General features: G+C 47.9%; 1 protein-coding gene across 1 annotated transcript in view; it reads left to right on the forward strand.

Moving 5' to 3' along the window:
* Window positions 1–12604, forward strand: part of sik3 (SIK family kinase 3) — a 34924-nt gene extending 22320 nt beyond the window's left edge. Inside the window, 14 exon segments of the mRNA XM_048980999.1 lie at window positions 1268–1341; window positions 1765–1896; window positions 2449–2590; window positions 3169–3288; window positions 3524–3582; window positions 5466–5575; window positions 5672–5915; window positions 7181–7580; window positions 7583–7702; window positions 7704–7908; window positions 9790–9956; window positions 10059–10188; window positions 10979–11105; window positions 11834–12604. Coding sequence (XP_048836956.1) covers window positions 1268–1341; window positions 1765–1896; window positions 2449–2590; window positions 3169–3288; window positions 3524–3582; window positions 5466–5575; window positions 5672–5915; window positions 7181–7580; window positions 7583–7702; window positions 7704–7908; window positions 9790–9956; window positions 10059–10188; window positions 10979–11100 — 2025 coding nt within the window. The 3' untranslated portion in view covers window positions 11101–11105; window positions 11834–12604.
* Window positions 12605–12934: the final 330 nt, after the last annotated feature.

Here is a 12934-nt window from a genome sequence, read left to right on the forward strand (position 1 = left end):
AACTGCTGGTTAATGTGTTTCTAATGTGATAAATATGTTTTGCAAAGAAGTGAATAAAGTAATCGATTTTTGTTTATAAAACCAGCAAATTTGCAATATTATGTCTGAATTAAGCAAGCTTTGCAAGACTTTCTGTGAGCACTGTAATTACCATACAACGTTAGCTAGCTAGCTAGCTGGATAGCTGTTGTGGGATTACTATGTAAAACTAATTTTGACGGAACACTCATCCAGTCATTGCCTGTTGACAAACTGATTTTGCTAGCAGTACGTACTTGTGTTTGTGTCCTTTCTAGACATTCGATAGTAATCGGAAGTTGTACCAGCTACTTCAGTATTCCACAGCGTGCTTCTTACTGGTTGTCTTTCACAGAAACTCCTTATGGTTTATTTATGCCAAATGGATAGGTGTTGACTTGACAGACATGATTCAATCACGAGTGTTTGAGTCAGGACTAAGTAAGAATTCATCCAAGTGTGTGCCAAGATTTATATGTGAACTCGACTGGACTTGAGTACTACAACTTTGTTAAAATTGCCACAGCACTATTTCCTCGAATTTTTTGTTTTTCTGCAGGATTCAGAATGCTAGCCTGCAGTGAAATTAAATCACCCTCCATTGCAGATATGGCAGTCTCTGCTTGGTTGACTATGTGCGTTTGTTTGTTTCTCCATGATTCCTAAAATTCCATCCAGGCTAGAGGGAAAAGTCTGATTTCAGGTTAATAATAGCCGTCAGTATCACTTCTGAGCTGTCATTCGGTTTCTCTGCACACAGTGAATCACCGCTTGCTCCCTCAGCCTTGGCTACAGGTGTGTTAACTTTGCCTGTGTTAGCTGTAGCGCTAGGGGCCTGTATCATGAACCAGGATTTCTTGCTTAGCCAGAAAACTAGGCAGACTGTTAGGCAGTCTGGGCTAAATGTAAGTAAGCAAAGATTAATTTAATTTGGGGTACCTTAAATCTGACAAGCTATCCGGCTAAGCAAGAAATCTGGCACCAAGCCTTTGTGTGAAGCAAAAGAAGAAAGTTTTGGTTGAGATGACTTACTGGAGCTACTTTCTAATTTCATTTTTATTACAAGCATTCCAAACGACTGCTGCATTGAGAAAAACGGCATATCATCTCAAAAAATGAGTTCTGACCTGTCACATGCAATAAAAACTAACCAATCCGAGTAAAATGTGTCCAATTATCCAGTTGCCATTATCAGAACCATTCCCTTGTTTTTATTTTTTCTTCCTCTCCCGTCATCCTCTATGTCCAGCACCCCATTCCAGCAGTCGCCCCCGTGGATGAGGAAGGCTCAGACGGGGAGCCAGACCAGGAGGCCGTGCAGAGGTGAGTGCTGTGTTGGGCATTGGGGTCGGCTGGATTTTGGCGCATAGGGTGAGATGTAGAGGAGCAGGTTGCCTGGGTTACTGGGAGTGAGTGGATAGAGGCTGCAGTACTGCTTTCTGCCACAAGAGGCCACTGTTGTTGTGGTTCATCTTCTTTGGCTTTGATGTGGGAAAGGAATCAACTAATGTGTTTCCTCTGGCGAAAGAAATCTGTGCTCTGTCAAATTATGCCAAATTAACTCAAGTTTCTTTTGCACACTACCTGCTGTTACTTCAGATGGGAGGTGTGTTTTATGCCCCCCCCCTCCCCCTCCACCCCGCGATAAGATTCGGCAAAAGTTGTGGCACCCCCTTGTGAGACCCAACTTGATGTCAGAGAGCTGATGAGTGAATACTGCTTCCTGTCTCCCTCCCTGCGGCCCAGATACTTGGCGAACAGGTCCAAGCGGCACACGATGCATGTACCCCTGAGTACGGCGCCCACTGAGCCACCCCCAGACACGCAGAGGCCCCAGGGGGCCCGGCAGAGGGCCTGGGCCCAGGAGCAGCACTGCCGGTGAGGGGGCCCCACCCAGCTGAAACGGCACATCGCCGCACGCCCACTGAGGGGGAAGGCGAGCGAGAGAGAGAGCGAGAGAGAGAGAGAGAGCGTGCACACTTGCTGAGGGAGGGGCTCCTCCCAGAGGTCCTAAGGCCTGCCAATTTCATTTTCATTTAACATCAGAGGGCTCAGACTTAGGGAAAGACGTACTGTGTGATACGGGGAGCTCTGGCCCGGTCGTAGTGACGCATAGCGATGAGGCCTCTTCTCCTGGGCCTCCTTAGAAGCTGCCAGCTGGTTTTGAAGGATAAATGGATCAGACTCTCTGACAGACAGACGGGATCGGGTATTGCTGCTCGACCCACGCTTCTTGACGACAGTTGGTGTTGACAACGATGACGACGCCACCGCCAGCCACCCCCTGCCCCCGCGCCTGCCCAGCATGGCTTGTGTGGGCTGGTGGGGTTGCCGCCTCGCACTCAGTAAAAGTGTCTGTTTGTGCGTGTTTGTCTGTTCGTGTGTGTGGGTGGGTGTGTTTGTGTGCGTGCGTGCGTGCGTGCTGTGCAGGTCTAGCTACAAGGACTGCAACACGCTACACCTGCCCATGGAGAGGTTCTCCCCGGTGCGGCGCTTCTCTGATGGGGCCACCACCATCCAGGCCTTCAAAGCACAGCTGGAGAACAGTAGCATCCTCCGGCAGATCAAGCAGGTACAGAGGTGTCGTGTTGCTGTTCTGCAAATAGCCTGTAGGGGGTGATTGGGGACAACCTGAGGAAGTGGGTCACTAACGGGGCTTGATGATTGTCCTGCTGTGTACATTCATCCGTTGGCTGTCTGATTCGTATTAATATTATTACAAAGCAACTTGAGCAGGGGTCTCCAACTCCGGTCCTGGAGAGCTACTATCCAGTAGGTTTTCTGTCCCACTTGGCTTCTGATGAGCCACACCTGTTCCTGGTATTTACCTGAGAGCAGGTGTGGCTCATCAGAAGCCGGGTAGGATAGAAAACCTACTGGACGGTAGCTCACCAGGACCGGAGTTGGAGAACCCTGAACTAGAGGATGTGGGACCAATCAGTCGGATGTTTTGGTTCCACCTTCTCCACAATCTGATTGGTTATCTCCCTGAACCAATCATTTTTCCTTCTGCCCTCACAATATTTTTGTCTAACTAAAACTTCCACGCGTCATCCGGTTACAACTATATGAATATAGCATGCCACACCTTCTTGGTGACCACACCCCCCCCCTTCCCCATATCTTTCCCCCACCTTTGCATTCCTCTAGGAGTGTGAGCAGCTGCAGAAGTTGTACTCGGCGCCGCAGGATGAAAAGTTCCTGGAACACACACAGCAGCAGCATGTCTTGTACCAGCAAGAGCAACAGTACCTACACCAGCAGATCCAGGTCACTCTCATTTGCAGTCGTGGGTTCTGTAAATGCAAAGGAGTCTGCCCCCAGAGGATTATGGGAGCTCAGAATAGGACAATGGGGGTAGAGTTGTATTGGCCACAAAGAACAGTTGTGCTGCGGGTTGACGTTCTCCAGGCTGTGCCGTTTGTTTTTACTGGAGTCAGTTTTTTACCCAACATGCTGTGCGTGTGTGTGTGTGATGTCTGACCTCACATGCTCTCGTCAGCAGGCCCTATCTTTGGGACATGGAGAGACGCAGCCCAGCCACCTCACTCACCAGCTCCAAAGGTAAGTCCAGAGCTTAAACTCCACGAAAAGGCTTGGGTTCCTCCATTGGCGAAAATCAGATATGATCATATACATTTATATATACACGTGTGCAGAACTCTGATGCAGTCGCAGAAAATAATGTCCATGCTGGTGTAAAACTACAATATTATGTCTGCCGAAGTGTGTCAGCTTAGCTATTTCAAAACCCCTGCTAAAGTCACCCCAATATTTGTGGCAACCATCCAGTATACCCATGTATTTCTGGTATGGTATAGTATGAACTCGACCGCTAACGCACCAGGGGCCAGAATCACGTAGCAGGATTTCTTGCATAGCTGGATAGCTTTTTGGATTTAAGTAGTGCTACCTGTAAACAAAGATGAAGCCGATTTAAAGTGGGATACATTAAATCTGACAAGTTATCAGGCTAGGCAATAAATCCAGCTTTGTGATACAGGTTTTGCTAATTCATCAGCTTTGTGTTTAGCTAATTAATACCTCTTCAGAGTATTTACAGTAATTAATTTAATTGAGTTAATTAAGTGAGCTGGTGGTGAAATTTAACAAATAGATGGAACACTGAAGTAATATTCTTCTAGCTGTCCAATAAGATATCAGTAACTTTTGGAGGACTTAATTCTTATTAGTTTTTACTATGTTACTGTTAATTTGCTATGTTCTAATGTTAAAATGTGTTTAAATAGTTTTTTTCTGCTCTAATGTACACTTACTACTCGGATAAACAGCTTTAAAAATGTTCTTTGAATGCCTAAGACTTTTGCACAGCACTGCATTGTTAGATACTTGTCCTATTGAGCCGTGTTTTGACAGTCAAATGCGGCTCAAATTAGTTCAGCCTCCCCTCATTGGCAGCCTCTGCTGAAGCTGATACACGTTCTTGTAGTTCTGTCAAATACCATGTAATTGCTCTGAAATCTCTTCTAATACTACACATTGTCTTGAGAAACGATTGGCGCTTCATCGCCCGTATTCCTCACTACGTCTTCCTATGTGGCATAAAGCAGCGAAGCGTAAATCTGACACCTCTGCTGTCAGATCTGTAAGCTGAGCCGTCTCCATCCAGCCCCCCGTCCCCAGTGTTGACTAACATCGAACGTATCAGTAACAGGAGACGATTGGAGGAAACATATCCAATCACAGCTAGATAGCTAAACCACTAAAAGGGTCATTCTCACAAACTCATTACCGCAAAATATCACTGAAAGGGTCATTCTCACAAGCTCATTACCGCAAAATATCACTGAAAGGGTCATTCTCACAAGCTCATTACCATAACATATGAATTTTCTTCGCTTTTTAAAACTTGTTTGAAGACAGACTCAAATTATACAATGCCATTGTGCAAATTCTTTTTGCCATTTATTTACGCAATAAGTATTTCATCAAATTTCGGGCAGGAGTTTGAGTTCGAAGTTTGGAGACAAGAAAAATGACAAAGCTACGAGAATTTGAGCAAAACATGTACATCTCATCCCATGACTTATTATGGATTACATGCAATGAAGTTGAAAGATTAAAAAACATTGATCTAGTATTATGTTATTTTAACTTATCTTATCGTAATGAGATTTTTACTAGCAATTAGGGGAAAATGCTTAAAAAGGGCAGGTTAAGTAATGGCAATTTTAATATACCTTAAACGTTAAGTTCATGACTATTGGTCGACACAAAAGACAAACACTGTATTTCTTGCTGGCCTCTTTGTTCTGAAAAATTCTCAGGTTTGTGTGAATGACCCGAAAGGGGAAAAAGAGCCCTTAAGAAACATATATATCTATTTGCAGCTTTTCTGTTTGTAATGGGCACGTATGCGTGCTTTGTCTTAATTAGGCTTCCATAGTATTGCTGTCCCACACTAAGTTTGTGCATGTTTCTCTCAGGTTGCGTATCCAGCCGTCAAGCCCCCCCCCAACACATCCCAGCAATCATCTGTTCCGGCAGTCCAACCAGAGCCCTCCCCCAGGCAGTACAGGCATGATGCAGGGTCACGGTGAGCCCCCACACCTCGTCTTTCTTCTACAGGCCCCCATTTCGCAGAAAGCAAAAGCATAATCCCTCTCCTGCGTCCCTCTAACCCCCTCTGCAGGTGGGCCGTCTTCAGCGCAGTACCAGCATGGTGCCACCCTCTATCAGACCCCTGGTGGTAGCCCCCCACCCACCAGCCTACCCCGCAACGTTGGCATGGCCCAAGCCGTCCCCCAGCAGCAAGTGACCATTCAGGTTCAGGAGGCGGAGCTGGGGGGCGGGGCCCAGCGCCAGGGCTTCCTGAACACACCGTGCCACAGGGTGCTCGGGAAGCAGCTGAGCGCCGACAGTGCCGAGACCCACAGGTGACTGGCTGTACTCTGACCACGCCCACAGATGGGCCCGCCCCCATATCCCATCATCCTCTTTTTCCATTCCCCTTCCACTCTCCCTCACTTTGGACAATTCTTTCTGTATCCATACTTGTACATTCCTGATTTTTTTTTTCTTCCCTCCATCCTCTGGATTTTTATGCTATTTGTCATATTTTCTTTTAATTGAATCTCATGTAAAACACATTGTCTGCATGCGTGTCTTATGTCGCTGCCGATGTTCAGGAGCGCAAAACGCCCGCTTGCTGCAACAGGCTAAAGCTGCCGTGAGCCTGACCTGACGAGATGGATTTTAGCGGTTTCTGAATGGACAGCGAGGGCCGTAGTTCCTGCATTACTTGCGGTTGGAAAGTTCAGGTCATGAATGTTGAAGTGAACGTTTGAAAAGGGAAAAAAAAAAACTTAAAGCTGAATCATCCCCCACCTCCATGAAAAATATGACATCATCAAATGGCCACAAGCTTGCCCCCCCCTTTCACAACACTGACTCAACTAAATCTGTTCATCCTGGCCACTGTCAGCAAAGCAGGATGCCGTAAGTCGATTTCAGCTGCATTGTAAAACTAGCAGATAGACAGACTTTGACTAGAGCTCCCCCTACTGGGCCATTCAGGTCCAACAGCCTTGTTCGTTCGCCAAAACTGGCCCGCTTCGGGAAGGATCAGAAATGTAGTTTTCTGTGCTCATATTGAGTACTTAAAGCTGTCTTCCTTTAATAAACCATAGGTTAACCTGAGGAGGTGCTGGTTTTGTTGAACTGCTGTAGCTAGTAACTTTCCTCACCTTCAGTTTTCAGTGTATTATTGTAGTCTTCTTGATGCCTTTTAGTGTAGTGTTTCTCAACCCAGTCCACGGGGATCTCAGACAGTCCACATTTTCGCTCCCTCCTAGCTCCCAGCCAATCAAGAACGCTGAATACCCGGTATCGGTGCGCTGGGAACCTGGAAGGACGAAAATGCGGACTGTCCGGTGGCCTCCATGAACTGGAATAAGAAACCCCATTTTATTAGACTCTCCTGAAACGTAACTGTAAAAGGAAAAATGGTCTCTCTGTTGGAGGCGTAGGTGTAGGTAGCCTGCCTTTGGCCTTAGCACGGGGTGGTGGAGCTGCAGCACTTCCTGATTTGCGGACGCGGGTCGATGTTGTGCTCGCTGCTCGGCTGCTGGTGATACGGACAGCGGGTGGAAGTGACTGGGGGTGACGGATCTCGCTCTTTTCCTTGCCTTTTCTTCCACAGTCGCAGCCTGAGCAGGTTCAGCTACACCCCAGGCTACGACCCAGACCAGTTCAGTCCTCACCTGCTCGGGGAGGCTGGGAGGGGGCCCACGGGGGGTGGGGTGGTGGGTGGGTATAATCCCTACCTACAGGCCACTTCCCTCAAAGTGCCAGGGCTGGAGGCCTACCAGAGCAGTGGCTCGGCGGCGGCCGGGGGCTACGGCAGCCCGTCAGCCCTCCAGCAGGCACTGCTGTCTCCCACGCCGCCCGAATATCGGCCCTCGCAGCACGTCACGCCCACCCTGCAGGGCCTGCTCTCCCCCCGGCACTCCCTCAGCGGCCATGCCGACCCCCGGCTGCCCCCGCAGGACTTAGCCGCCCTGCTGAAGCGCCAGACGCCCCGACCGGCTCCCCCGGCCGCCCCCCACCGCCCCCCGCCACCCCCCAGGACTACAGCGACTTGCTGCTCCTGCGCCACCTGAGCCCGGGCGAGTCCCTGGAGGCCCCTGCCCCCCCTCAATACCACCACCTGCTGCAGATCCGACCCCCCCGAATGCCGGCCCCCGCCGCTGCCCCATTCCGAGAGCATGGAGGAGGACGAGCCGCCCAGCTACCACGAGGGCCTGCTGGCCAAGGCCGTGGCCTGCGGGGAGGGCCACGAGCTCTTGGCACCCCCACGGGGCGGTACGCCTCCCTACAGCGCCGGCCCGCACCGGCAACCTTACCTGCACAGTGCCCCCGTAGCCAGAGGTTAGACTGCACCCCGCCATCCAGCTGTTTGAAATCTGCACCCCACACAGCGCTCATCACCGACACACCCATAAAGCTTTGTATTACCCTAACAGACTGATTTATGCAGCAGGAGATGTGCTGCAGGCTGGTGCTGTGGCTCAGTGGGTGATATCTTCCCGTCTCTGGCCCTATGTGTGTGGAGTTAGCCTGAATTCTCCCTGTGTTTGTGTAGATTTGCGCTGGGCACTCCCGATTTCCCTCCCCAGCCTGAAGAGATCAGATCTAGGCCTCTGAATTACTCTTAACCTGTAATTCTGTGTTCTGTGTGATCCCCTTTTGCCTGGATGTCTCCGCGAAGTAATTATCAAAGTAATTAGCGCTAAAGCACCTTACTCGCTGCTAAAACCACACTTGTAAACTATAGAGGATTCAAATTCAGATCTAGATTCCTCTGCCCTCTACCTCATTGGCTATAATCTTAATAACTATTTTCTAGAAAAGGAAGGAAAACCTAATAACTAGTCCCACAACTTAAGTGAGCTTTGCTGTGGATAAACTTAACACAGACCTCTGTGTAATTATTTCCCCTCAGGATGCTGTGGCAGATGCCATTGTTCTGCTTTTCATAACATACATCCGTCTGTATTCCCTGGATTCACATGCTTTACTTAAAGTCTCATAGCAGTAACACATTTAGTTACTACTGTCAGATGCTGTAATGACGCTAAAACACCAGTGATTCTGCTGGAAACCTAAGTGGAAATTGCCTGGTTTATCAGCATTCCATTAGATTAGATTAACTTTTATTGACCTGAAGGAAATTTGTTTTAAACACATACTGCAATTGCTTTTGATAAAAAACAAACCACACAATACAGGAAGACTTGTCCTCCACACTGGAAATCCATAGACTCATACTGTCATAGACTCTTCCACAGTCCCTTCATATAACACATCTTGCACCAAAAATATAAGACAGCTGCACCAATCAAGAGATGTGTATCATCCCAGGTCTGAATATAACTCGGTAAGCTTGTTATCAACCTATTTATGCTAGTAAATACCATTAGTGAGGCTCTGTACAGTGCAAACTGTCCATATACAGCATTGATTTCAAGACAAGCTTGAATATCCATCAGTATGTTCTGATCAGCCAGTAGAAGAACAACACTGAGCATGGAGCTGGTATCAGAATGCACTGGGTTCACCCAAGATGGTACCGGTCTCTACCAGAGCAGACAGACAAACAATCTGTGGATATTATTGAGGATCCATGATTTGTCTTTCGACTGTGGGAGGAAACTGGAGAGCCCAAAATATACCCACATACCCGCCAAACATGGCACACACATGCAGACGGCACACGTGGGATTCGTACTCCCAGCCAGGAAGGTGTACACTATTTATATATCATATGATTTTATGCGATCCAAATCATTTTAAGTCTTGTTCATATATTTTTGACATGTTGTCTGCGAGTTTCTCAATCTTCAGACAAGCTCTAAAAATAATACCGATTAATTTTGAAGGGCCGACTATTTCCTTTCCCATCAGAGGTTTATGAAAAGTGTACCATTTACGTTTTTCCTCTTTGGCAGATGCTTTTGTCCAGAGCGATGTACACATTACAGACGGCACATTACAGACGGCACATTACAGACATACACATTTTCAAGGAGTGAACTAGGCATAAGTGCAGCTAGGCTGAGCTTTCAGTGAAGGCCCAGGAACAATTGTAAGCAATATGGGAACAGGAGCTACGCAACAACTTCTAACACAAGAAGAATGTAATAGGACTATTCTATGACCAGCAGATACGAATATTCCGGAAATTAAAAGAGTCATTGGGCTGGTATAATAGCAGGTATGTATTAAGTAATGGCCGTGTTGCTCTTACAGACTCCCCTGGGAGCGACCACGTGGAGTGTCTGCCCTCAGGACAGGTTATGGAGCTGCCTGACCACAATGGCACCAGCTACATGACCCGGGCTGGTCAGGGCGAGGGGTACCGGGCTCGTGGACCCCTGCAGCGGCACCATACCATCCAGACCTGCGACGACGCCTACGTGAGTGTCCACACGCCTCCCTCATGGGGCGTACGTGCTGCTTCTCCGCTGCGCCGCCCTTCTGTCCCACCTGACACCGCCTGTAATGCCCCGCCCCCACAGGACCAGGCCGAGCCTATGAGCGGAATGAGCCTATTGGCTGGGAAGGCGCTAAGCTCCGCCCGGATGTCCGACATCCTCAGCCAATCGTCTCTCACAGGAAGCCAGCAGCTGCACCACAGGGAGGAATCAGGTAATGTGCCCCCCATGTAGCCCCGCCTCATGTGCACTGTAACCGCCCCCCACCCCCCCAGCATTACTTCACTGTTAACTCGTTGTCATTATTGTATTGTTTTGTACATTTACTTAATTCCTTGCACTGCCATGCACTCCTGCTCTTTAAATACATTGATCATTGATATCAACTGTATGTGATCGTCTTCTACTTTTCATTTATCTACTGTGAGGTTTAGTTTTATTTGTCACATAAACAATCTCACAGTCTCACAGTCACTGGTACAGTAGAGGCATGGGTACCCTGGCAGATTCCGGGGGCTCAGCACTTAGCAGCACTTTTAATGTGCAAAACTACCCGTAAAATTGTGAGTAAGGAAAAATAGAACTAAAATAACAACACTAACATGATAAATAAAAATAAATAAAATTGACTAAAACAGAGAGCAGCCTTCCAACAGCTTTGAAAAAGATGTGCAATAACAGTGGGTTGATAAAAGTGCGTAAAGTGCAGTGACTCGTTAGCAGTGGAAACCTTCTCATACATTTGAGAATGAGAGTCACTGACAGCCGGAGACAGATTCCCTGTGCATGTGAACATACTTGCCCAATGAACCTTATACTGATTCAGATTCTTCCTGATTCTGATTCGCTTTGATTCTGATTCAGATTCTTCCTGATTCTGATTCGCTTTGATTCTGATTCAGATTCTTCTTGATTCTGGTTCCTCCTGATTCTGATTTGCTGTGATTGTGATTCTGCTTGTTCTCCACACCACCCCCCCACACTCCCCCCTTCTGCCATTATAGTGTGCGACGTAGAGGACGAGTTTCACACTGCTGCCTGCTACCCCTCCTCCTGCACCAGCGATATGCTCCTCAGCCTGAAGCCCCCTGACCTGCAGTACAGCATGGAGCAGGCGGGAGTCTAATGTAGGTCAGTGACCCGCAACATTCCCTGCCACAGTTAACCTGCACTTGCCACCGGCGTCCAGATGAGAGTTTCTCAATCCGGTCCACTAGGACCCCCAGACAGTCCATGTTTTTTGCTCAAGCTGGGAGGGAACGAAAATGTGGACCGTCCAGGGGTCCCCGAGTACCGGTTTCAGAAACACTGGTCTAGATCTTAGAAAGATGGTCCAAAAGTAGGCTAGAAAAAAGCCGAACCCAAGAAAAATCCTAGTGCCCGCATTTAGTATTTATTGGATTCTGATTTCTTAACACAACATTATAAATGTTATTTCTTTTGTAATCTTTAGGTCTTTTACAAAGTATTTTCATAATTTCAAGCTGCAGCATCTGGCTAAATTAAAATAGACGCCATCTTTAACCTAGTGTGATGAGTGTCCATGAAGGAAATATCCATCCTCATTTTAATGCTATAAATTTGTTATAAACACAAAGATTGCATGATGGCAGCAGCTTCAGCAAGGGAACGAAAATGGACAAATGGATTAAGGCGTAATGAAATCACACTGGGTTTGTGGTCTATATATGAAATTATAGCGCATTAGTATCTTTTTTGCTATGTGAGGCAGGTACAGATCGCTTGCGGTTGCGTAACTGTATTAGCTGCCTTGCAGTTGCTGTAATAGTGGTGGATTGTGGTGTTATGTGAGTCCTTATCCAGTGTGAATTTTTAATCTTTGTGTTTCTCTCCCTCAGGAGAATCCCCTAGTGTATAAAGGTCCATTTCAGCCACCTGTGTTGAGCAGCATCATGCCAAACCGCCATTGTCTGTCTGGAAGTTGGGGGGGGGGGGGTGGAGGTTGCCATGTCAATTCAGGGGAGGGGAGAAGGAGTCCATGAGAGACCATGGAGGGATGGGGGGATGGATGGGGGCTCGACGGCACAGAATGGTGGGGGCATTACCCCCAGCATTCCATACAGCCACCCTGGGGGTATGGCCCCCCGGCTCTCTCCATCTGCCCCTTCATCCCAGGGGGGGCTGTCATATTCTGCCCTTGCTCCCCATTCTCCCCTCCCACCTCACTTCCCACCCCCCCCCACTGTCGACGGCAACCAGCTGAAGCGGCGGGTCGACACGGCCCCTCCTCTGCTTGTCACCGTGGCGACGTGCCGAAATCAAAGGCGTAGACTCACGCAAGCATACTGTACGCACACACGCAGGCACACACACTGACAGACAGACAGACAGACAAGCACACCTCAGAGTATTCACACCAGGCTTGTGCTTTTCCCTCCGCCCCACCTCCCCTACCTCCCCCCCCGCTGTATACAAGTAGACCATTCCGGAGCAGGCTGTGTGCTCAAGGCCTATGGGGGTCCAGGCTGAGAGCAGCATGTTCCATGGGGGTGGCGGGGTGGTAATGTGGGCAGGCCTTAGGTGTGGGGTTAAGGGGGGAGGCCTCTCTCGTTTTCTCTGTCTCTCTCTCTCTGTCTCTCTCTCTCTCTCTCTCTCTCTATCACCCTGCAAGAACAGAAAAAATACAGTTGCTGTCCAGTGACAGACCGCAAACCTTTCATTTGTTGTCATTCTTTTTCTTAATTTTTGTTTTTTAAATATGTTTTTACTGCTAATGTTCATGTAGGAATTATGATCATTATTGTTACTATTATTGTTATTACTGTTTTCCGTACAAAAAAAAAGTTTATTGTTATTATGATTATAATGATAATTATTAAAGGAAAAAAAACATTCTGTGTTGCAAAGAAAGTGAACATTTTTGTTATGTTGACTTATGTAATTCTGCACTTTTGGTTCAAGCGATTTCTCTCCCTCTCTCGCCCTTTCCTCCCAGCCTT

This window comes from Brienomyrus brachyistius, chromosome 17, assembly GCF_023856365.1.
Source record: "Brienomyrus brachyistius isolate T26 chromosome 17, BBRACH_0.4, whole genome shotgun sequence".
Taxonomy (NCBI): Eukaryota; Metazoa; Chordata; class Actinopteri; order Osteoglossiformes; family Mormyridae; genus Brienomyrus; species Brienomyrus brachyistius.